The sequence below is a fragment of the Myxine glutinosa genome, chromosome 4, assembly GCF_964187855.1.
Source record: "Myxine glutinosa chromosome 4, kmMyxGlut1.1, whole genome shotgun sequence".
Classification (NCBI taxonomy): Eukaryota; Metazoa; Chordata; class Myxini; order Myxiniformes; family Myxinidae; genus Myxine; species Myxine glutinosa.
In genome coordinates, this window is record NC_136264.1 from 41,017,349 (window position 1) to 41,043,137 (window position 25,789).

The 25,789-nt window shown below is 43.0% G+C and overlaps 2 protein-coding genes across 8 annotated transcripts in view; both read right to left on the reverse strand.

The window, feature by feature from the left end:
- Positions 1-16,278: 16,278 nt before the first annotated feature.
- Positions 16,279-25,789, reverse strand: part of LOC137424604 (calmodulin-binding transcription activator 2) — an 884,665-nt gene continuing 875,154 nt past the window's right edge. For all 7 annotated transcript variants that reach the window (XM_078775656.1, XM_078775657.1, XM_078775655.1 and 4 more), the window contains 2 exons: positions 20,121-20,195; positions 16,279-17,774 (listed from right to left, as the gene is read on the reverse strand). In XM_078775656.1, the coding sequence (XP_078631782.1) occupies positions 17,732-17,774; positions 20,121-20,195 (118 nt within the window). In that variant the 3' untranslated portion in view covers positions 16,279-17,731. The remainder of the gene's footprint in view (positions 17,775-20,120; positions 20,196-25,789) is intronic.
- LOC144891476 (uncharacterized) lies at positions 20,208-21,938 on the reverse strand (the record flags this gene model as incomplete). Its single annotated transcript, XM_078775094.1, has 1 exon — positions 20,208-21,938. A coding segment is annotated over one exon (1,731 nt), but the record flags the coding sequence as incomplete, so codon positions are not given.

Sequence of the window (25,789 nt, forward strand, 5' to 3'; positions counted from 1 at the left end):
GAGTGAAAGGTGGAGAGGAAGAAGAACATGCAGCCAAAAGCGACTGTGGTTATTTCACTTTTTGAAATCGGTTCTGGATATATGGAGTGAGGGGTATAATTTTTGACAGGGGTATAATTGAATACTAACTATTATACAACTTTAATTTACTACAACTTAATCTATTCCAATATATATGCTTTCCAAAATTGTGGGTCTGAACATAAAAAGTGTTATTGTTCTACGATGGTAAAACATATATTCATAGAAACGACAATAAATAAAAGGTGAACTTTCTGTACTCTTGCCTCATATTCATCTTTTGATCTCAAATCCAAATTTCTTGAGTATGCCGCAATAATAACAAATTTGACTTCACTGTTCCAATACTTATGGAGGGCTCTGTATGAATTCACACCCCTTGACGTTTACACATTTTATGTTACACCCTGAATTAAATGGATTAAATTGAGATTTTTGTCACTGATCTGCACGTAATATCCCAAAATGTGAGTGGAATTGTGTTTTGAAATTCTTACAAAATAATTAAAAATGGAATACAGAAATATCTAATTTACATAAGTATGCAACCCCCAATGGCAATACTTCGTAGAAGCGCATTTGACAGCGATTACAGCTTTCAGTCTTCTTGGGTATGTCTGTTTCAGCTTTGCACATCTGGATTTGGGGAGTTTCTCCCATTCTTACTTACAGATTTGCTCAAGCTCTGTCAAGTTGGATGGGGAGTGTCGGTGAAGAGCAATCCTCAAGTCTTTCCACAGATTCTCAATGGGATTCAAGTCTGGGCTTTGGCTGAGTCACTCAATAACTTTCACTTTCTTGTTCTGAAGCCATTCCAGTGTTGCTTTGGCTGGATGTTTGGGATCATTGTCCTGTTGGGACGTAAATCGTTGCCGCAGTCTAAGCTCTTTTGCACTCTGAAGCAGGTTCTCCTCAAGGATTTGCCTGTATTTGGCACTATTCATTGTTCCCTTTATCCTTATAAGTATCCCAGTTACTGCCGCTGAAAAGCATCCCCATAGCATGATGCTACCACCACCATCCTTCATGGTAGGGATGGTGTTAGATGGGAGGTGAGCAGTTCTCGGTTCCCACCAGATGTAGTGCTTTGCATTCAGACCAAAGAGTTCAATTTCCTTCTCATCAGACCACAGAACCTTTTGAATCATGCTCTGTTCAGTCCCATTCTTCGCTCCAGCGCTTCAAGTAAGCTGGTTACCACTACCACAAGTGATCCCCCATCCATACTCATGATCTCTTTTACCCCAAATGATCCCATTCAAAAGCACTCCATTTTTCTATCAAGTGCTGGCTTAGAGGGAAGAGGCTACTGCATGCCTGTCTGAATAATGAAACATTACACAGCAGAGTGTTTGAATCATCAGCATCGAGATAGGCAGACAATTAGAAAGATCATTTATGAAGATGAGGAACAAGAATGGGCCCAAGACACAGCCTTGGGAGCACTTCAGCCTTGATAGGAAGATGGGATAAAACAATCGCGTTGAGTTACACGCTGACTACGGGAGTAGAGGGAGTCGGTGATCTACGAGAGGACGGTTGCCTTGGATGCCATAATCAGAGCATTTGGAGATCAAGAAGGGGTGCCAGACTGTATCAAATGTTACAGATATGTAAAGAGATACTGCCCTGATCTCCTGTCTGAGATTGACGGCTACAATCCATTATTGGGAGAGTAGAAGCAGCATGTCCAGAGTAGAATGACTGGGACTGAAACCGAACGGATGATCTGGGATCAGGCTGTTGGAGAAAAATAAGGATTTGATGGCAACTGAAATTATAGATTCCATTACCTTGTTTATAATTGGAAGCAACCTAATCGGCCTGTAGTTAAGAGGATCCATTTTTGCACCATAATTACCCTCGCCTGAGGAGAGGGTATTGCATTTGAGTCTGTTTGTTTGTTTGTCCGCACAGAATAAATATGATTTTCTCTGCAACGGTTGGTCCGATTGACAGGAAATTTTCACCATAGGTGCAACTCCACCTGTAGAATTATAAAATATTCATGACGTCATAGGTCACGTGGTTCGGCCGCCATCTTGGGAAAACCGAAAAACTTTGCACCTCTATCTCTGAAAGCGCTGAATAGAAAAATTTTTGAGACATGGCTCATTGTAAAGAACTCTCCATGGGGAATAAAATATGTTAATGATGATGTCATAGGTGTCTTCATTATGACGTCATAATTTTGACAAGTACAAAACTTCATCCGATCAAGATGTAATTTCTTGAGCATAATCTAGAAATAAATTAGTGGAGAAAAAGAATAACCATGACGTCATCGGTCACGTGGTTCGGCCGCCGTATTTGTTTTAACACAAAAGCCTTAAATCCCACTGAAAATACATCCTGGCGAGGGTTTGCAATCTCTGATTGCTCTTTCTTGTTTTGTATTGTAATGATTCTGGCTAACTTCCAGGCAGATAGAAACTGACCCATAAAGAATGATCAATTGAACAGAGCAGAAGGAGTATGAGAAAGGGCAGTAGAGCAGGTTTTTCAGACACATGCACTGATGCCGTCTGGGCCTGTCGCACAATCAGAGTCGAGGTTTGTCAGAAGCCTCTTCGCATTCTCAAGTGGGAAAGACACAGGAGCAGTTGGGTATGAGAAGATATAGTAAGTATAAGGAGTGATGGGTTGGGTACACAATATTTGAAAGCAAACACCGAATTGAGGCATTCTACCTTTTCACGAGCAAAGTCAGCTGTGGTACCATTTGAAGTGAGAGTGGGGATGGATTGGGGAGTATTCAACAGACAGACTTGACAAGTTGATATCAAGTCTTTGAAGAAGGAGACAGGTTTTGAGAGTTCAGCTTTGAGGTTGGCCAGATGCTGTTTTCTGGCATTCCTGAGAGAAGACACACACTTGCTCCAGGTTTTGTGGCATGATCTGAGGTTGCCTTTGGTTGGATTTGCCTTCCAGAAAGAGAAGGCAGGTGAATTGAGGGCAACTGCCTCACCACAGTATTCTGTCTACCAGGGGGCAAGAGGATAGGTATGATAACTGCAGACGAGATGGGATACATTCTGCACTGAGGTTTGTGAGGAAGGATTCCCAAGAAGTATTCATATCAGAAGAGGCAGAAATGAAGGACAAGTCTTGACATGAGAGAGCAGCTTGCAGTCCCTGTCAGTTAGTTTGAGTGAACTCTCAAACACTATTGTACTGAGGCAGCTCTCTGCAATAGCCAGAGATGTTTGCTCTCACAAGCACATGATCAGCTGAACTAATTGGAGCAGAAGAAGAACAAGAGACATCAGTTGGAAAACTTGTCATTACCAAGTCCAGAAGGGAGGACGTGCCATTGGGAGAAATCTGGGTCAGGAAGTTTACTGATTGGGTGAGGCCCATTGAGTCGCAGAAGTCCTTTGCTGAAATGTAATATGGCTGGTTGCAGAGGTACCAACAGCCAGCCATTTGGCATGGTGACAGATGAAATTGCCACAAATAAGGGAGAGAGAGAGATGAGATGGGTGGTCATAAGAGGGTCCATGTTGGCAGAGATGGAGATGTAAATGCAGTCATCTCTGTTAGAAGGACGGTACAGCACACAGACAAACAAGAGGTGGTTGCAGAGAGTAAAGCGCAACCTAATCAAAATAAAGACCAGTTACTGTACTGTAGTCTCAAGGAAGCTGAATAAAACAACACACACACACACATATATATACACAAATGCATACATACATATACATACACCAATACATACACACATATTCATATGCATGCACACATATACATATATACTACATGGCCAAAAGTATGCGGACACCCCTTCTAATTAGTGGATTCGGCTGTTTCAGCCACACCCATTGCTGACAAGTATATATAATCAAGCACACAGCCATGCAATCTCCATAGACAAGCATTGGCAGTAGAATGGGCCATACTGAAGAGCTCGGTGACTTTCAACATGGGACCGTCATCGGATGCCATCTTTCCAACAAGTCAGTTCATCACATTTCTGCCCTGCTAGAGCTGCCCCGGTCAACTGTAAGTGCTGTTATTGTGAAGTGGAAACGTCTAGGAGCAACAACAGCTCAGCCGCAAAGTGATAGGCCACACAAGCTCACAGAACGGGACTGCCGAGTGCTGAAGCGCGCAGCGCATAAAAATCGTCTGTCCTCAGTTGCAATACTCACTACCGAGTTCCAAACTGCCTCTGGAAGCAACGTCAGAACAACAACTGTTCTGTGGGAGCTTCATGAAATGGGTTTCCATGGCCGAGCAGCCAAAGATCACCATGCGCAATGCCAAGCGTCGGCTGGAGTGGTGTAAAGCTCACCGCCATTGGACTCTGGAGCAGTGGAAACGCGATCTCTGGAGTGATGAATCACGCTTCACCATCTGGCAGTCCAACGGATGAATCTGGGTTTGGTGGATGCCAGGAGAAGGTTACCTGCCCGGATGCATAGTGTCAACTGTAAAGTTTGGTGGAGGAGGAATAATGGTCTGGGGCTAATTTTCATGGTTCGGGCTCGGCCCCTTAGTCTCAGTGTAGGGAAATCTTAATGCTGCAGCATACAATGACATTCTAGACGATTGTGTGCTTCCAACTTTGTGGCAACAGGTTGGGGAAGGCCCTTTCCTGTTTCAGCATGACAATGCCCCCGTGCACAAAGCGAAGTCCATACAGAAATAGTTTGTCGAGATCGGTGTGGAAGAACTTGACTGGCCTGCACAGAGCCTTGACCTCAACCCCATCGAACACCTTTAGGATGAATTGGAACGCCCATTGCGAGCCAGGCGTAATCGCCCAACATCAGTCCCAGACCTAATTATCTTGTCGCTGAATGGAAGCAAATCCCCACAGCAATGTTCCAACATCCAGTGGAAAGCCTTCCCAGAAGAGTGGGGACTGTTATAGCAGCAAAGGGGGGGAGACCAACTCCATATTAGTGCCCATGATTTTGGAATGAGATGTGTGATGTTCGGGTGTCCACATACTTTTGGCCATATAGTGTATATATACACGTACATATATCTATATACAGTATACATATTAATATAAACAAATATATACATACACATTTATTCACATGCATGCACACATATATGAGCATACATCCACAGATATATTTCGTACTTGTAAAAGCTATTTTATTTGAAGTTATCACCTTAATTTATAAGCAACTGACTGATTTTCCAACTGCCCGGATCATCAGCTGGGCACCGTTTTTCATCGAGGTTTCTATCTTTTCAGCAAGGTATTCCTGGGTATATTCCTTATACAGGTATTCCTAGTATAAGGACAGTGGAAAATAGAGTTCTTGACATAAACTGCAACTTCACCACTGGAATGGGGTTCAGGTCTGCCAAACAGGAAAGACAATAGCACGGGAGAAACACAGGGATCGGAGACATCCTGTGGGAGGAAGGATTCTGTAAGGCAGATAATGTCAGGTTTATTATTGGTGCCTTCGATTGAGACATGTGTCAAATTGGAGGGAAGACGTCACATGTTGTAGGTCCATAGAGTTAAGGTTGGGGGAGGAGGTGCTGTGAGCAGGAAGCGGGAAAGAGGGGAGGAGATTGGGGACTGTGGAGAATGTGTAATGGGATGTGGGATGAGCATGGAGGGGCTGAAAGGCAGGTGGAGAAGAGAGAGGCCAGGAAGAAGGGAGAGAAGAGAGAGACCGGATTCTGTGAAAGTAGAAAGGAGACAGGGTGCAGGGGAATCAAACAGGGGTCAGGGTGTGAAGCCAGAAGGGGGGTGGGGGGGGGGGGGATGTGAAGGCAGCAAGGAGGATACAGGTTGTGAAATAATTAAGGAGGAGGGGGGGGGGGGCTGGAGGAAGCAAGGAGGGAGGGGAGAATGAAGAAAACAAAGAGAGGGTTTGGAGTGAAGGAAGCAAAGGGGGGAGTAGTGTAAAGGAACCAATGAGAGGGTCGGGTGCGAAGGAAGCAAGGAGGAGAAGGGGGAATGTTGTGGATGGACATGTAATTGGGAGACGCCAAGCAGGGGTGGGGGAGCTGGGTGTTTAGACGACGTGCGGGAGTTTGTCACGGCAGTCACACACAGTACAAAATGGCTGGATTTAATGATTCCAAGGGCAGAGAGATGAAGACAGACTTGAGGATTGGGTTGGCAATGATGATTAAAGGCATGAAGAAAGACAGCAACATATGAATATGATTGGGGGATGAGACATGAGTTTATGCGTCATCCAGGGATGGAGAAAAGGGGAGATGGAAAGCATACAGGGAGAAAGGTGTTTGGAAGTAAGTATGTTGGGAAATTGAAAATTTATCAATTGTCATTTTTAAAAGTTTAAATTGTCGATGGAGAGAGGGTAGGAAGAAGAAGAATGGAGAGGAGGAAAGAAGGGTTTCTGGTATTTTAATAAAAAAATACAATCGAAAAGAAGGTATAAAGAGATAATTAAAGCAAGGGTGAATAATGGGACAAAGGGTATGGAGATCCAGTGACAGGGTATGGGAAAGAATACGAAGACCAATGGACACCAACAGAAAACATAAAATCGAATCCGGAACTATTACTCAGCTTTTTGGAAGCAGGTCACTCAGCGGACAAAGATAAGCAACCACAACCAAGAAAATGGAAACCGAAGTTCCCATTTCATCAACAAGGGTTGAAATCTCTTTAAAATCTTGAAAATCCTTGAAATCCTCTCTTGAAAATCTCTCTTGAAAATCCTCTCTATCTCTTTGCTGATGACTCCACTCTCTGTCGCTCCATTCCTCATCCCTCAGATCGGCAGTCTGCAGCCTCCCCACTCTCTGTAGACCTGGACAAAATCACAGACTGGGCAAACAAGTGGAACATGTCTTTCAATCCTGACAAATCTCACACTCTTACGATGTCTCTCCGAAAAGACCGACTGGACAACCCTCCCATCCACTTTCTGAATAATCCTCTCCAAGAAGTTCTGTCACTCAAGCTTTTAGGTCTCACCATCTGCCATGATCTTTCCTGGGAAAACCACATTTCCAAGCTGGCCTCCAAAGCCAGTCGCCGACTGGGCATCCTCCGTCGTGCGAAGTCCTTCCTCGGCACACCTGAGCTCCTCACCACATACAAGGCTTTCATCCGCAGCTCAATGGAATACTGCTCTCCCCTCTGGGCTGGTGCTCCTGCCTCACACCTAGCTCGTCTTCACGCTGTTGAAACCAAAGAGTTCAGAATCATTGGAATCTCCCACAATGAAGCTAACTCCAAGGGCCTTTCACTCACTCACCGCAGGCAGGTTGGTGGTCTTTCCATCTTCTACCGACTCCTCTCTGGCCTTGCCCCCCCAGCTCTCTCTGGGCTCTGTCCCCCAAATATTCCTACAGGTCGCACAAGATCTGCCTGCAACCCTCTTATGGTTAAACTGCCAAAATCAAGACTCTCTGCTCATCTTCACTCCTTCATTCCTCTTTTCTCCCACCTCTGGAACAAACTCCCTCACTCCCTTCAATCCCACTCCACCCTCCAGGTCTTTAAAACAGCTGTTCACCACCATCTGTTATCTTCCCCCATCCAAAACCTTGATCTTTTCTACCCCCACTAATTTCACCCCAAATCCACTTTTTTGAAATACCAACTTCTGTCCTGGAAGTCCTTGGTGTCCTTGTGTTTTATACTACTCCCACCCCCTCCCCCTTCCCACGCCTCCTCCCCCCAAGTCCTCTCCCTCCCACACATCTCCCTGCTCTCAAATGTTGTGTTTGTGTGCTTCCCCTTCTCTCCCCATCTTGTCTTCCGCGCCCTCTTTTTATATATTTTGTTTGTCTGTTTGATTTGTTTGTGAAATAAATGTTAGCTCTTCCACGAGCCTCGATTCTGTATACAAAAAAAAAAAAAAAAAAAAAGGGTTGGTGAGAACTATACAGCTTCCTGTGAAGCATGGTGCAGACTCTGTTCAGGCTTGGGGACGTATTTCTACTTCTGACATTGAAGATTTTATATGTAAACATATTTACAAAGAAACGCAGCGTCAGGAACTTGACAACTATTACAAAGGCTCCCTCAAAGTCCTGACCTGAACATCATTGAAGCTGTCTGAGATTATTTGGAGGAAGAAAAAAGAAAAACAACCAAAATGAAAATATGAATTGTGGGAAACATTGCAAAATGCATGGAGCAACCTCCCAATGGAATTTCTCCAAAGATTGTGACAAGATGCAAACCTCTCATCAGCACCAAAAATATAAAGGCCAGATTATAATTTTCAATAAGTATAGAGGTGAGCCAGGAAAGTTGATATGAAGCATTGGTCCAGTCAATCTAACAAGTTTGATGGCTCAACCCACCACTAATTGCAACAATTTTTTTTTCACTGTTATGCATTTCAGGAATGTCCCCTTAGCACCATACTAAAAGTATACCAAAATATATTTGGTGGAAATGCGTCAAATTTGCATAATTTGCAAATTAGCTGCCGACATTGAAAAAAATACAGAATTTCCACTGTAACTTTGTATCTAAGCATCCAATCAGAGCAAATTAAGTGTTTAGACCCATGTTTTCAGGGTTGATGACGATGAAAAGTTCATTTCTGGATCAATTATATGCATACAATTCAATGAGGTATGCAAATTAGATGCCGCCATTATTTTTTAAAAAATCTGATTTTCTGGAATAACTGTATTCAAGCATGCAATCATGCTAAATGAAGTGTCTAGACCCATCTTTTCATGGTCATTGGATATGATGAGCACATTTCTGGATGAATTATATACATACAATTATGCAAAAATTCAAATTAGCCATCCTCATTATATGAAACTGCTCATTAACTATGTGCATGTTTTCGATTTTGTGGCAGAGTACTGTATCTAAGGGGTTTGTGGTGTAACGGATGAACATTGACAAGAGCATGTTCTACTACAGCAAGAGTTTAGCGGTGGCCAGGAGGCTCAAATTTTCAGGGTTAGTGTATGCATAAGGCAATCTCAAGAGCTGTACGAGGACACCTCTTGGTGGACGCTGCCCTCAATATGATGTTGGTAGCGAATGCATACAACCTCCCCCTGGCAACATATTTCGGTATGGACCAACTGGAGGGAACAGCAGAGAATCCTTCTGAGGAGTCACACATGATACATGAACAGATGGAACAGGATGTGGAAGATGTCATCATCCAAGAGGAGGAGGAGAATGCTCCTGAACAAAACAAAGACTCGTTTGAAGCTGGTGAACTATTTGATCGTTTAATGGTAGATCCAAGTGTTGCTGATGAGGTGTCCTCCTCAGAAGCTCTCAGGCGCATCTCTGAGAAGCTGAAGGAAGAACATAACTCTATGAATGATCTACGAACAGCACGCCTCTGGCTGCAATATATGGATGTGGTAGAGATCTTACGGAAATTCATAAAAGCTGAGCGTATGGGTAATTGGATGCTGCACCTTCAGGCCGTACATGATATGCTTCCGTTCTTTGCAGCATCAGGGCACAATCTGTACACCAAGTCTGCATACTTGTACCCTCAAATGATGAAACAACTTGACAAGAATCACCCAGAAGTGCATAGGAGTTTCATGAATGGACTTCATGTCGTCAGAAGAAGTGAACGTTATTGGGCTGGCCTATCAACCGACCGCGTGATAGAACAAGCTCTCATGAGGAGCATGAAGACCAGTGGTGGCTTAACTAGAGGCAGGGGAATGACTGAGATACAGAGATTGATATGGTTACTGGCAATGCCAGCCTGTGCTGAAGTGAATTGTGCCATGCAGGAGCTCACAGGTGTGACCTATGATACCAGTGATCAGCACAAGGACAATTCCAAATCAAGACAACAACGTGATATAAAAGACACATATGAACTGCTCGGAGCCTTCAAGGAATGGAACCGTTTCAGCAGTGAACCATCTATACATGGTATTGTGAGTGGCGTCACTGCACATGACACAGTGAATGTTGATAACGCCAGATCTGTGGGGCAAACTATACTGGATTCCATGGTTGGGAAGAGTGTGTACGACTATTCATTCCAACGCAAAAAACAAGCAGTCACACTTGGGTCAAAGACAGCTGTTGTCATTGATGGAGACTCAGTGCAAGTCGATCCACAGTTGCTTTTCCAACGACTCAGTGTAATTGCCACGAGTGAAACACAAGAAGATCCAGCATCTTTGTTCATGTATGAGCTCTGTAGTAATCCTCCAGCACCCATCGACCCCTCGGGTCTTCCTAGGAAGCCAAATAAAGCAGCGCTTGGTGATGCAATTTGGGAACTTGTTAAACATGATCAGTCAGATCCAGCTGGTGATGTCCACTATGTGCTTGATGGAGGTGCCCTCCTGCAACGTCTGCCATGGTCACGTGGGCAAACTTTAGAAAGTACATGTCACATATATATTACTTATGTGATAAGCAGGTATGGGAAGACAACAATTGTCTTCGACGGCTACGAGGACGGTCCCACGATTAAGGATGCACACACATCGGAGACGGGTAGGAAGCTGCATTGGACCAAATGTCACTTTCACTGGTCATACAGCCCCGACGCTGAAGAAGAATGAGTTCCTAGCAAACATAATAAAAAACAACGCTTCATTTACATCGTAAGTGACTCCCTAGAGAAGGCTGGATGTCTGACAAGTCACGCCAAGGGGATGCTGATTGTCCAGACTGCAGTGGAATCTGCAAAGACAATAGATACAATTGTTGTTGGTGACGACACAGACCTACTGATTCTTCTTTGCTACCATGCCGACATCCAAGGGAGGGACATATTTTTCAAACCTGAGCCAAAGCTTAACGCAAAGAAACGTCGAGTATGGAACATCAGAAAAGACCAAGACGACCTTCGGAATGACTGGCTGTGGCAGAAAGTTATTTGTACACGCCCTGCTTGGCTGTGACACAACATCCAGTGCATATGGCATTGACAAAGCTGTTTCCCTGAAGCACATCCGAAACAACGTCCAATTCATGGAGCATGCCGACCTGTTCAGCCAGGAAGGAGATGCACCAAAGGATGATATAGTTGCAGCAGGGGAGAAGGCCCTTGTATGCATGTACAATGGAAATCAAGATGAAAGTATTGATGCCCTACAATACAAGCGTTTCTGTGAGAAGGTTGCGAAAAGTACCAAATACGTTGAGGCCCAGAACTTGCCAACAACATCTGCGGCTACAAGGTATCACAGTCTGAGAGTGCACTTTCAAATTCAGGAGTCGAAAGGAAATGTTGGACAATTGAAACCAGATCAATGGGGATGGAAGATTAGCGAGGATCAGTTACTCCCAGTGCAAACTGATCTGCCTCTAGCGCCACCAAAACGTACTGAGATCTTCAGATGTAACTACAAGGTGGCGTGCGGCACCACTAAATGTACATGCAAGAAGCATGGCCTTCACTGCTCATGGATGTGTGGAGAGTGTAAAGGTTTGAGTTGTGCTAACTCATCAAGACTGGAGCTAGATGACGAGTGACATCCAACAACTGGTAATTAATCCGGGAAATGTGCTAATCATATTCAATGACCCTGAAAACATGGGTTTGGACACTTAATGTCTCATGATTGGATACTTAGATACACAATAACTGTGGAAAATTGATTTTTTTTCCTCATGGTGGTAGCTAATTTGCATATTAGGCAAATTTGACACCTTTCCACCAAATATATTTTGGTATACTTTTAGTATGGTGTTTAGGGTACAAGGCTGGTGTTGGCTTAGCGGTTAGGGTGCAGGCTTGGGATCCTAGGATCCTGAGTTCGAATCCTGGTTGATCGCTGAATTAACGCCAGGAGGGTTGACTTAGCCTGTCATCCTTCCGAGGTCGGCAAATTGAGTGCCAGCTTGCTGGGATGAATGATCACGGTGTGTACCCCGATTTAGAATAGGTACACCGTATCCCTGCGCATCGTAAGAGGCAACTAAGGGTTGGCGTCAGGAAGGCCATAAAAAATACATCCGGCCATAAAAAACATTGCCTCAAACAGGGAACCATGATTGTCATGGGGCCCGCAAGGCTAACCCTTGCTCTAGCGGGGAAAATGGCCTTAAAACGATCATTCATTCATATGGTGTTTTGGGTATAATTGTGAAATGCACTGCAGTGACTTTATTTTGCTGCAATTAGTGGTGGGTCAAGTCACTACTTTGACTGGACCACGTGGTGGATATAGTGTCATGGCTTGGGCTTGCATCACTACCTCTGGAATTGGCTCACTCATCTTTATTGATGATGTAACTAATGATGGCAGCAGAATGAATTTGGAAATGTACAGAAACATTTTTTTCTGCCTGTGTACAAGAAAATGCCTCCAAACTCATTGGGCGGCGCTTCACCATGCAGCAAGACAAAGACCCGAAACACACTGCCGACGCAACTAAGGGGATCAGCGGGAAAAAGTGGAAGTTTTAGACTGGCCAAGTCAATCTCCCAATTTAAACCCAATGGAGCATGCATTTCACTCACTGAAGAGGAGACAAAACTCAGTAACCCCCCCAAAATAAACAACAACTGAAAATGGCTGCAGGAAAGGATTGGCAAAGCATCTCAAATAAAGATACCAAGAGTTTGATGATGTCATTGGATCACAGACTCAATACAGTTATTGCATGCAAGGGATATGCAACCAAATACTATTATACTACTTTAATTTACTTTAACTTAATCTTTTGCAATACTTATGCTTGCCTAAAATTGGGGGAGAAGAGAGGAAAATGTGGGGAGAACATAAAAGGTGCTATTGTTCTCCGATGTTAAAACATGTAGGCATACAAATACAAAGAAATAAAAGCTGAACTTCGGCACTCTTGACTCGTATTCATCTTTTGATCTCGAATCCAAATTTCTTGAGTATGCAGCAATAATAACAAATTTGACTTCACTGTTCCAATACTTATGGAGAGCACTGTATATATAAAATTACATACATGTTCTGTATATAATATATACAGTCAGACCCCGACATTCGTGGGGGATTCGTTCCTGGAAAATGCCACGAATGCCGAATCCGCGAATGTGTGGGCATTGTTTCAAGGGGAAAAAGGGGGAAAGGTTCAGGTTCCCGGTGGTTGGTGATTCATGAAAAATGCCGTGAATGTTGGAACCACAAATGTCGACACCACAAATGTCGGGGCATTGTTTCAATGGGGAAAAGGGGGATAGGTTCCTGGTGGTTCATGATTCATAAGGGGATAATTTTTAAATTTTACAAAAACGAAAGCACATGATTAGTTTCATTCAAAATGCTTACAAGTAAAGAACAACAACAACAACAGCAGCAGCAGGACACTTTCCAATTTTTATTGAAGATGCGGTACTTACAGTATGACATTCCTGAAAAATGCCACAAATGTCGGAACTGAAAGTGTCATTACTGAAAATATTGGTGCATTGTTTCAAAGGGGATAAAGGGGGATAGGTTCCTGGTGGTTCATGATTCCCAAGGGAAATTTTTAAAATTTAACGAAAACGAATGCATGAGATGATGAGATGAGATCCTCCAATTCCTCAGGCTCCATGTAGTCGAAGTCTTCCCCTCCCACCTTCAATGCCAACCCGGCAATTGTCCACCTCTCTTCCGTGGTGTCGGGAAAACCTCTGGAGCCTTTGACTACCTGGATCCATCGATTGTGCCAGCAAGCGCTGATGGTGGAGGCTTTGATTTCGCCCAACTAGTCTTTCATGGGGCTGATGCAGTGGGCTATGTTAAACTCCTTCCAACATTTCCCGACGGGCATGTCAGACTCAGACTCCATAGCATCCAAGATGTGATGAAAGGTGCAGCAGATGTAATACATTTCTAACGTTTAAATCACTGCTTGGTCGAATGGTTTGATCAGGGAGGTGGTGTTGGGTGGAAGGAAGATGACCTCGACATTTGAAAGGCCCACCTGCAGCCACTAGGGATGGCCAGGAGCATTGTCCACCAGCAGCAGGAGGACCTTGAAAGAGAAGTTCTTTTCTGCCAGGTAACTCTCCGCTTGAGGGACAAAATAGTTGTGGAACCAATCCATGAAGATGGCCGCTGTTACCCATACTTTCCAAATATGGACAGAGTGTGTATGAGAATGAATGTAGAGAATGTGGCTTCAGAGCGCACGGTACAGCATAATGGGTTTGAACAAGCAGTCTTCTTTGGTGTTGCGACAAAGAAGAAGAGATACCCGTTCATTTGCGGCCTTGAACCCCGATGTTGCCCCTTTGCGCTTCGAGATAAAAGTTCACGTTGGCATATTTTTCCAAAACAGGCCGGTTTAGTCTGTGTTGGAGACCTGCTCCGGTGCATATCCCTTCTTCTTAATGAACTGTGTGAGTTGAGCAGGGAAACGTTGAGCTGCCTCGTTGTCCGTTGAGGCATGCTCGCCTGTGAGCTTCACATTTTTGAGACCATACCACTCCTTGAAGCGGTGAAGCCATCTCTGCTAGCGCGGAAGGAACGGAGGTCACTCGTTAGTGAATCACTCGTGTTTGCATCACTACCCACGCCAGACAGACAATCATACATTCGCTTTGCCTTTTGATGAATCAAAGGCCCATTTAAAGGCATGTTCTTCTGGGCATTGTCCTCTACCCACACATTTAATGCCTTCTTCCTTGCCTCGATGTGGACGTCCCTGACCCGATTTACCACTTTGGTGCTGGGTACTGCACTCGCCACGACACCTCCGTGAATCACCTCCTCGTTCTTCTTCATGTAGCACACACTCGACTCGTTGACGGCATAATGCCCGTCCACAGAGGCCGCGCTCTCACCTCTTGATAGTCGGTCGAGCAGCTCCACTTTCTGGCTCAGGCTCATGACCTTTTTTCTAGCTTTTGGGAGCAGACACACCTCCTGCACTAGTTGTACACTTAGGACCCATTATCTAACAATGTGTGCAAAAGTTCAGGAGCACGAGGAATCACAGTCGGTCAAGGCAGCGGGACGAGAAAAAAAGAATGAAATCCAGGACACGCTGCACACAAGTACTCCTACAGGGGGTGTGGGTAGATGGAGGATGTGTGAATAGTGTGCCCATTCTTTGTGGAGGATGTCGATGGTTGGGGATGTTTTTTTGCGCACGTATAGCTGCTTTATGTGTGGTTGGTGGAACATATTTTTAGAACTCTGTTATGTGCGCAGCTGGTGGGAGATATGTTTTTTGTGCCCACAAAAACCATGAATAGGCGAAGCACAGGGCCGCAAATGTAAAAGCAGGTCACATGTTATGACCCTCAAACACACAGTATCTGCAAATGTTGGGACCATTGGGGTCCAGCTGTATAAAAAAACAAAAAAAACAAAAAACACCTTTAGAGGCCATTTTTCCCCACAAAGCGGGGGTTGGCCTTTTTTGGGCACCGTGGTTGTTGTTGTTTTTCTTGGTCCCCTTTTTGAAGCAATGTTTTACGGCCGGATGCCCTTCCTGCCGCCAACCCTTTTTGTCGCCTTTTACGACAAACAGGGAATTACCAGTGAACTGGTACTCAATTAGCCGACCTCGGAAGGATGACAGGCTGAGTCAACCCCCCTGGCGTTAATTCAGCGATCGACCGGGATTCAAACCCAGGATCCTTGGATCCTAAGCTGGCACCCTAGCCGCTAGCCCAACACCAGCTGTATATAAACTTTATTTTAAAACAGTAGTTCTGCGTTTAGCTGTGCTTGCTATTATTATTTTTTACCTCATCTGTTAAAGGATCGTTTTTGCTTTATGCATTTATTTTGAGCGACTCAATACTTTGCATAAAATACAAACTTTTCAAAAGTTTGAAAAGAACATAAAATGCACCTCTACTGATGTACTCTTTTTGCAGACCCACATGAACATTGCACAGTCCCTTTTTCAGATGCATATCAGAATTCCCGAGTGACGGATCTGCTCCATGTTAACTAATAACCAATGTGGGAATATTTGAATCAAGAAATACTTTGTTGATACTTCTTACCTGAAGCATCTTCGAACACATTTCGTCATTCCGAGCTGGCATTCAGGTTGGTGCTTTATGAACCTTTTTGATGTAATCAAATGTTAGACATATTTTGGGCATCATTAACAATGTAGTTTATGTATTACCAAGTTACATAAATGAACAAATTACCTTGATATTACGTTAGTCCTGATCTTGATCAGCCCTGCTGTGCTGACAACACCTTTCTTGGGCACATGAACCATTCTTTCCTCTTTTGAAGGAATCTTGTAGTTTTCATTGATAAACAGATTGTATCACAAAAAGTCTCCAAAACAATTCATCTCAAAAAAATTTTTAAAAAAATAAAAATCGAGAATCTGACAACCGAACCTGAAACGAAAGTGGTTCGTAAATGCACGTAACAACACGCCAGTGGCAGGAGCGACACATTTTGATTATTTTATTTACATGTCTGATGTTTCCAACGTAATAAAAATATAAAAAAATGTTGCGGGTCCAACCCTTGGAGGAAAAAAAGGAATTGAAGAAAATAAGACAACGCCATTTATCAAAATGTCACCGAAGGACAAAACAAGATCGTGAGAGAGTGCGTAAGCGATTAAGTACAATAGCATTTTCATGGAAAAAAGCTCGATATCAGGTTAATAAACCCAAAAAGCAGCCAACATTGCAATGTATAAAGTCAATCGTTCCTCCAGCTTTATGGAATATAGGCATCACTGCAATGTATATGCATGTATATGCATTAAGATATTTGAGAGTGCAGAATTTAACAAGTCATTTTATAATCAGCACTGTGTGCAGGCAATAGTCGCAGTTAAGTATTTTATAACGGCTTTGTCGTTAACCAGAGCCAGCTACGGGGAAGAGGCGTTCTAGCGGCATCTAAGTAAAGCACTAACAGGCATTATCAACCCCGCAGGTAGCATTCGCATACTGAAGAGGTGCTTTTGTCCCAACCAAGCCATGCTATCTAAATTATATCATTTTCGATATATTAGTTTAAGTTAAAATATGAACAGTTTTATTTTAATTTATACAGTGCCTGTAGGATGCATTTTTCATGCAAGAACATGTTTTCTTTAAAGCTTTCTATACATCCTTCGTATATACATATAACCATTATACATTCAACCTTCATAACCAGAGCTTACAAATCGAAGTTCCGCTCTATCAGACCGCTTTTCCTTGCCCTTACAAATCACATTAATCTCACAGCAACAGTAAATGTCATTCATTGCTCGTTCACCTGTCCCCATCCATTCCAAAAATATTCAAAAGTGCATCGGAATACATAGAGAGAAGCTTAGCTTTCGCTGTCACGGTACGGCAACCGTAGAGGAAAGCAGGGCCAGCCCCTTGGCATGCAAGGATCGGACACTTGAAAAGGCAGGGTTTGCAGCCAAGGGGGTAAAAGGTAGTAAGCAGAGTCTACAACACTACCAGGGCATAAGGGAAAGTCACTCAATGTCCACAGTTACATCTCCTAAACTTTCAACCAGGCTCTGCATATTGCACATGTTACATACTGTACCACCCACGTTCCTTGCCAGGGCTCTCGCTTCGCCCCGTAATCTCAGCGCTCTGTTAAAACCAACCCTTGAAAAGTCCTTCTGCTGGACATTGCTCTTTGCTTCTGTAATACATAGGACCTTCGCAGTTCACCACTCTCAAAATAAAGCGCTATGGGAAGCCACCGATTTTGAAACAAGTAATGGGAGGGTCGGGAAGCCAATTTTTTTCAATTGTGTATGTCAACAGAGTTGCACGATTACGTGGCACACACGGGTATATGTGTGTGTTGTTTCCTGGGGCCTAGCACGAGATGGGGGAGCGCCGGGTAGAGCGTGAGGGTGTCAGAGTTCCGGGCTGCCCATCTACGAGTTTCCCACTTCGCGTTCCTGCTTTAGCTCCCTCATTCTGAAAGAAAAAGGGTTGGACAGCAAGGATGGGTGGTGGGGGTGAGTGTAAGGGTTTAGTCAGGGGAACATACAAAGTTAGTTAAATCACAATCAGTTTCTTACTCTTTACAAGTAACGGTCAAGAGATGCGAGTGTTATCACAAACCCACCAGGTTACAGATCTCAACTCCTGCTGGAGCTCAAGTCTCAATAGAGAACAACATTACAACCAAAACCGAGTGATAAAATAAAAGTTGAAGCTGTTCCTCTGTCAATTCTGAAAAACTACTGACTGCAAGCAGGCAGAGCGACATGCATTGGTTTGAACGTCGTGTGTGAACAGGCATCTTATGGACATTGTAGGCAAGCAAAATTCAACATCGGTGAACATGACGTTGGATTCAAAAGAGTGTCACCTATGACCCAAAACATCTAAAATTTCCCATCTGGTTCAATAACTGCATGGTGTTTCTTCATGCAGAAAGTAGTGATACGAGACATCCATAATTCCACTGTATCTTATCCATCCTGCAAAAAAAAACCTCTAACACGTGACATGTGATTTCAAATTGGTCACCAGTGTCCAAAAAAGGAACAATCGAAGGAGTGCTTGCAGACAACAAACGGGTGCAAAGGAATCTCATGTTTTCCAGCCACCTGCGCAAATCTTTTCCCAGACCCATCCAACGGTAACCACGTCGCCTGCTAAGGCGACACGGCTTCAGGCCCTGTAGGTTTCAGGTTTGAATGAGTGGCGAGATCGCCAAAAAAGAATGACCCACCACCATTTTCAAGTAAGCTACGAGTACAAAAATATCTGTGCGATTGTGGTCTTGCCATTGACAAACAAATACCCACAATTTGATCGACGTATATATGATTAACTCACTATGTCCACATCCAAATGGGTAAATAGAGATGCTTGGGCATGCTTATGTGTTAAAACTAATTTCAAATCCTTTTAAGAAAAGAAAACTTGTCAATCAATGTAAAAAGTTACACAGTCAATTTCCAAACCCGAAGACGTTGGAAAAGTACATAAACGTAAGAATAACTTTGCGTTTTAGACGACAAGCAGTGGTATATGACATACCCTTGTATCCCTGCCCTGTGGACAAGTTCTGCAGGGCAGGCCAAGACAAGGTGCATCAGAGGCATGCAAACTGAACCATGGTAGGAGCCATGCGTGTTTGCATACAGGCCCCAGCTATGGTCTCCAAACTTTGGTGGGCTATGCGATCTACAAACTCTTTAGCACCCCCTTCGACAGTGTTGAACTGACTGGCTTTGTCACATAATAAAACAAAACAGGATTTCTCTTTCTTTTTATCTTTTAGAAATTTATTTTAATCCTGATTTTCACTTTGGGTTTCACTTATGTAAAATTTTCTGAAATAAAAGAGCTTGTAGATTCAAATGCAATTTCTTTTGTACAAACTCTGCCATTCATATGTGCTCCTCTTAACTTGTGCCAGGGAAATGTCTCAAATTTCCTTGTGAAATTAGGCTCAGAAAAGTGAAGTTTGGCACGAAATGCCTTTGTAGCAGTGCTCAATCACATAAAGAGCATGCTGAATACGACTGCCGAGGGGAGGGGGAGGAGTGGAAAGGGAGGGGGAGGAGGGAGGAGGGTGGGACCCTAGCTGTTTGGGAAATCAACAGAGTGGGAATAGACAGGGTAAGAAGAGAGGAAGGTGAGAGGGTTGGGGAAGAGGAAGAGAGAGCTTGCTGCAAATGGTTGACGGGTAGGCCCTACTTCTCGCTATGCACTACCGAGCAGGGTGCGGCAGGCTGCGATGGACAGATGGGACTCGCAATATGCCATTCCACCATGCAAGCGGCTGAGATGTGCAGGTGGCAGTGAGAGGGAGACGCGAGCGAAGGGCAGAGCGAGTGTGTTGGGGGTGAGGGTGGGAGGGGGCGGGGAAACTGGCCAGAAAAGGCACTCACCCTTCGTAAATGTCTATTCTCCAGTATTGTTCTTTGGAAAGTTAGAAGAAAGAGTGGAAAGGTTTTGGTAATCTGCTATGGTTTTCCTCAAATCTACTTTCCTATGTGAATTGATGAATACAGAACCATTGTGTGAATCTGAATTTACTCAGGAACATAAAGGGAGCTTTAAAAAAAAGAGGTAAAAATCATGCTGGAAAAAAAAACAACCCTGAAATTCTCCGAGTGGACACAAAACTCATTGAAAAGCACACTTACCTGCTTAAAATTTGCAAAACTCAAATTACTTCACATTAAAAGGTTCTTTTTTAAAAGAAGGTAGATAAAAAAAGCTTTGTCTCACAAATACATTAAGTGGCGAGCTAGACCATTTGCTCGCATGGTGACCATGAATGGAGTCGATTTAGATGCTTACCTGTGACGACTTCTCCTTAAAAATCGCATGATCTTCCGTGCTGCCTGATCTTGATTCTTTGTTAGAAAATTTCCTCTGCAAAGAAAAATAAACAATAAAAAAACTGGAAGAAGAGCGGACAGGAGAGGATAATGAAGATAAGAATGGAATGAAGGGGATGATGAAGAAAAAGAGTGGGATGGAGGGGATGATGAAGATAAAGAGTGGGATTGAGGGGATGATGAAAATAAAGAGTGGGACGGAGGGGGTAATGAAGATAAAGAATGGGACAGAGGGGATGATGAAGATAAAGAGTGGGACGGAGGGGATGATGAAGACAAAGACTGAGACGTAGGGGATAATTAAGATAAAGAGTGGGACGGAGGGGATGATGAAGATAAAGAGTGGGACGGAGGGGATTATGAAGTTAAAGAGTGAGACAGAAGGGATGATGAAGGTAAAGAGTGGGATGGAGGGGATGATGAAGATAAAGAGTGGGGTGGAGGGAAGGATGAAGATAAAGAATGGGATGGAGGGGATGATGAAGACAAAGAGTGGGACGTAGGGGATAATGAAGATAAAGAGTGGGACGGAGGGGATGATGAAGACAAAGACTGAGACGTAGGGGATAATTAAGATAAAGAGTGGGACGGAGGGGATAATGAAGATAAAGAGTGGGATAGAGGGGATAATGAAGGTGAAGAATGGGATGTAGGGGAGGATGAAGATAAAGAGTGCGACAGAGCGGATGATGAAGATAAAGAGTGGGACAGAGGGGATGATGAGGATAATGAGTGGGACAGAGGGTGTGATGAAGATAAAGAGTGGGACAGTGGAGATGATGAAGGTGAAGAATAGGATGGAGGGGATGATGAAGGTGAGGAGTGGGATGGAGGGGATAATGAAGATAAAGAGTGGGATAGAGGGGATAATGAAGGTGAAGAAAGGGATGGAGGGGAGGATGAAGATAATGAGTGCGACAGAGCGGATGATGAAGATAAAGAGTGGGACAGAGGGGATGATGAGGATAATGAGTGGGACAGAGGGTGTGATGAATATAAAGAGTGGGACAGTGGAGATGATGACGATAAAGAGTGGCACGGAGGGGATAATGAAGATAAAGAGTGGGATAGAGGGGATAATGAAGGTGAAGAATGGGATGTAGGGGAGGATGAAGATAAAGAGTGCGACGGAGCGGATGATGAAGATGAAGAGTGGGACAGAGGGGATGATGAGGATAATGAGTGGGACAGAGGGTGTGATGAAGATAAAGAGTGGGACAGTGGAGATGATGAAGGTGAAGAATAGGATGGAGGGGATGATGAAGGTGAGGAGTGGGATGGAGGGGATAATTAAGATAAAGAGTGGGATAGAGGGGATAATGAAGGTGAAGAAAGGGACGGAGGGGAGGATGAAGATAAAGAGTGTGACAGAGGGGATGATGATAATAAAGAGTAGGATGGAGGGGATGATGATGATAAATAATGGGACAGAGGGTATGATGAAGATAAAGTGGGATGTAGGGGATAATGAAGATAAAGAGTGGAACGGAGGGGATGATGAAGATAAAGAGTGGGACGGAGGGGATAATGAAGATAAAGAGTGGGATAGAGGGGATAATGAAGGTGAAGAAAGGAATGGAGGGGAGGATGAAGATAAAGAGTGCGACGGAGGGGATGATGAAGGTGAAGAAAGGGACGGAGGGGATGATGAAGGTGAAGAATGGGACAAAGGGGATGATGAAGCTGAAGAATGGGACAAAGGGGATGATAAAGGTGAAGAATGGGACGGAGGTGATGATGAAGCTAAATAATGGGACAGAGGGGATGATGAAGGTGAAGAATGGGACAGAGGGGATAATCAAGGTGAGGAGCGAGATGGAGGAGATAATGGAAATGAGGAGTGGAGTGAAGGGTTTATTGAAATTGAGGAGTGGGATGGAAGAGATAATCAAGGTAAAGAATGGGATGATGAAAGTTAAATGAGTATGACAGCGGGGATAATGAAAGTAAATGGTTTAAATTTTGCATGTTACCATATGTATATCCACAATGCATCGAAATACCAAGAAACAAAAGCTGACCCCTTCTGTACTCTTGCCTCATATTCATATTTTGATCTCAAGTCCAAATGTATTTGATTTCTTTGACTTGTGGAGGGCACTATATATATCTAATATGCAGAGCTCTTTCTAACCACCGACTGACTGACTGACTGATGAAAATTGACGAAAAAAAAACCTGTAAACACCGACATAATTTTTTTTTAAACCTCGTTTTCTATATAATATATACATCTAGCATTTAAAAATTGTAATTTCTATAACTGTAAACTGTGAAATAAACATGACAATAACGTCAGTAAAAAAAAAAAAAAGCGTCCGTAAATGAAAATTTATGTAAAGAACGTAAACACATCCATAAAAAAACAACCTCAATCAATATCTTGCATTTGAGAATTGTAATTTTCATAACTGTGTACTGTGAAATAAAAATGGCAATGAAACTTTACGTCAACGCCATAAACGTATCTGTAAAAAAAATTTAAAACCTTAAATTAATATCTAGCAGCAGGTTAGTGATGCTTAGTGAGGCCTTCAGAAAGAAGGTTATAGATGCCTACGAGTCTGGGAAGGGATTTAAAAAGATCTCCAAACAATTTGAAATCAATCATTCGACTGTCTGGAAGATCATCTACGAGTGGAGAAGATTCCAAACAACTGCCAACTTGTTCAGGCCAGGCCGCCCTAGCAAGTTCAGCCCGAGAGCAGACCGCAAGATGCTGAAAGAAGTCTCTAAGAACCCCAGAGTGTCATCACGGGACATACAGGTAGCTCTTGCCACTGTTGATGTCAAAGTGCACGAGTCTACCATTAGAAAGAGGCTGCACAAATTCGATCTACATGGGAGGTGTGCCAGGAGGACACTTTTGCTGTCCAGAAAGAACATCAGGGCAAGACTAAAGTTTGCCAATGAACACCTAGGCAAAGACCAGTACTTCTGGAACAATGTGCTCTGGACAGATGAGTCAAAGGTAGAGCTATTTGGCCACAGTACCAGAAGATATGTTTGGCGAAAACCAAAGACAGCATTTGACCACAAGAACCTGATACCAACTGCAAAGCATGGTGGTGGAAATATTATGGTTTGGGGCAGCTTTGCTGCATCAGGGCCTGGGCAGCTCACCATCATATAATCCACTATGAATTCTTCATTGTACCAGAGGGCACTTGAGGATAATGTGAGGCCATCTATCAGAAGGTTGAAGGTCAACCGAAGGTGGACCTTGCAACATGACAATGACCCTAAACATACCAGTAAATCCACCATGGAATGGCTGAAAAGAAAGAAATGGAGGGTTCTGGAATGGCCAAGTCAAAGCCCGGATCTAAATCCCATCGAGATGTTGTGGGGGGATTTGAAACGAGCTGTGCATGCAAGAAACCCCTCAAACATCGCACAGCTGAAATAATTCTGCATGGAGTGGGCAAAAATTTCTCCCAGTCGATGTCAGACTGGTAGACAGTTATAAGAAACGCCTACTTGAGGTTGTTTCTGCCAAAGGGGGCAATACCACCTATTAGAGCCAAGGGTGTACTTACTTTTTCCACAGAAGGAAATGGCATCTCTGTTAATTTTTTGTTGAATAAATTATTGCAAAGTCAACTTTTCATTGTTTTTTGTTCAATTAGATCACCTTTATCCATAGATACTGTTTAAATAAAGATCAAATATTGATATGTCCACATATGTTAAAAAGATAAAAAAACATTTCATGGGGTGTACTTACTTTTTCCACATGCGAAATTTGCATTTATGTTTATTTAAATTATACAATGGACTACAAAATGTAAATGTTTCATGATATTTGTTATATTATATCACCTTTATCTTTCAATATTGTTGAAATGAAGATCAAATAGCTGTATGTTGAAATATGTTGAAAAAGTCAAAACTTTACACGCGGTGTACTTACTTTTTCACGTGACTGCACACACACGCGCGCGCACGCACGCACGCACACACACACACACACACACACACACACACACACACACACACACACACACACACACACACACACACACACACACACACACACACACACACACACACACACATATATATATATATATATATATATATATATATATATATAATATAATATTATATATTATACATACATACATACATTGTTAAATTTATGGGGAAGTGGGGGGAGGGTAGTTTAAAGTTTACCTTAAAAGAGATAGAACTGTATAGAGTAGTATGATCCGTGTGTAAGTGGGAAGCCAATCTCGATGTAAGGGAGTAGGGACCTGTCAGCTTAAGGATTGTCTCTTTGAATGTGCACCATACGAAGGATCGGGCTTTGTAATAAATGGCTCGGGATTAAGTTCATTCGCATAATGATTCAGAGGATATTCCAGAGAGGATGAGTGGTCCAAGAATAGTACAAATCTCAGGATGCTTTTTTGGGAGTTGCCACTCTCTAAAGTAGAAAAGGAGAGATAATTCCATTAAGAGAAACAAGCTGGTTGCATACACAAAAAAATTATTTCAGGCAGTCAAAAAGAGGACCCTGAATGCCACTGGAGCAGGGCTGGGTACAATACAGTGCTTAATGCTCTTGTGAGACTATGTAAAGGCATCTATCCCTTGCCGATGTAGTACTTGAAGCATGTCTGAAGTATAGTGAGAAGGATGGAAATAAAGGAGATCAAAGAGTTTGTGATGACATAGACTCCTAATATGAGAACAAGTCAACCAGGTTGTAAAATTGATATGTCTTTGATATCCTTCTTTTGAATAAAACTTGTGTTGAAATGTTTCCATGATGAAGGCAGGCAGATGGATCTTCAAAAGGACAGCGGACAATGTAAAGAAGTTTTGAATATCAAAGCAATGATTGCATCTGGACCAGATGTGGAAGAGGTTTTGTGTTTGGCCTCCAGAAACTTCAAGAATTTTATTGAAAGAATCAAGAATCTTCAAATCAAGAATTGAAGAAACTGCAAGAAGAACAAACAAATCAGTGCTTGAATAAATTAGACCACCACATACATTAGAAATGCTGATGGTAAATCAGAAACTGTTATACTTTGGACACAATGCTGCAGAAAACTAAAGTCTGGAGAGGTCAACCATGCTGGGTAAGGTTGAGGGAAGAAGAGGAAGAGGCAGATATTGTATATGCTGAATGGATGCAGTAAAAGCTGCAACTAGGCTGCAGTGCATGATTGGGATGTTTGGAGAAATCTGATCATTAATGTCATCAGAAGTCGATCATGACTTGATGGAACTACATATTGTTTTAATTGGGTATTATCTTCCGAGTCTTATCATCAATGTATTTGTTTTATACACCTCCGACGAGAACATGGAATTGACCTCTGTCTGTGCAATAAAAAAGTGATGCAATAATATTTTCCCCTGCCATATTTCTTCAGATCGACTGCACATATGGATTACATCACTTTGCTGATGATGGAAAGGACATGGAATGATCTGTAAACTGATATTTTTTATTTTTATGCAATTATTTGCATGCATATAAGCAAGCCATCCACCTTAAACTACTGATACCATTGTTGTATTTAATATCAACTTGGTTTCCAAAATGAATGAATGTTTGAAAGACAATATTATAACCGCAATGCACAAAACGTCTCTCACTGCAGCAAAATTATA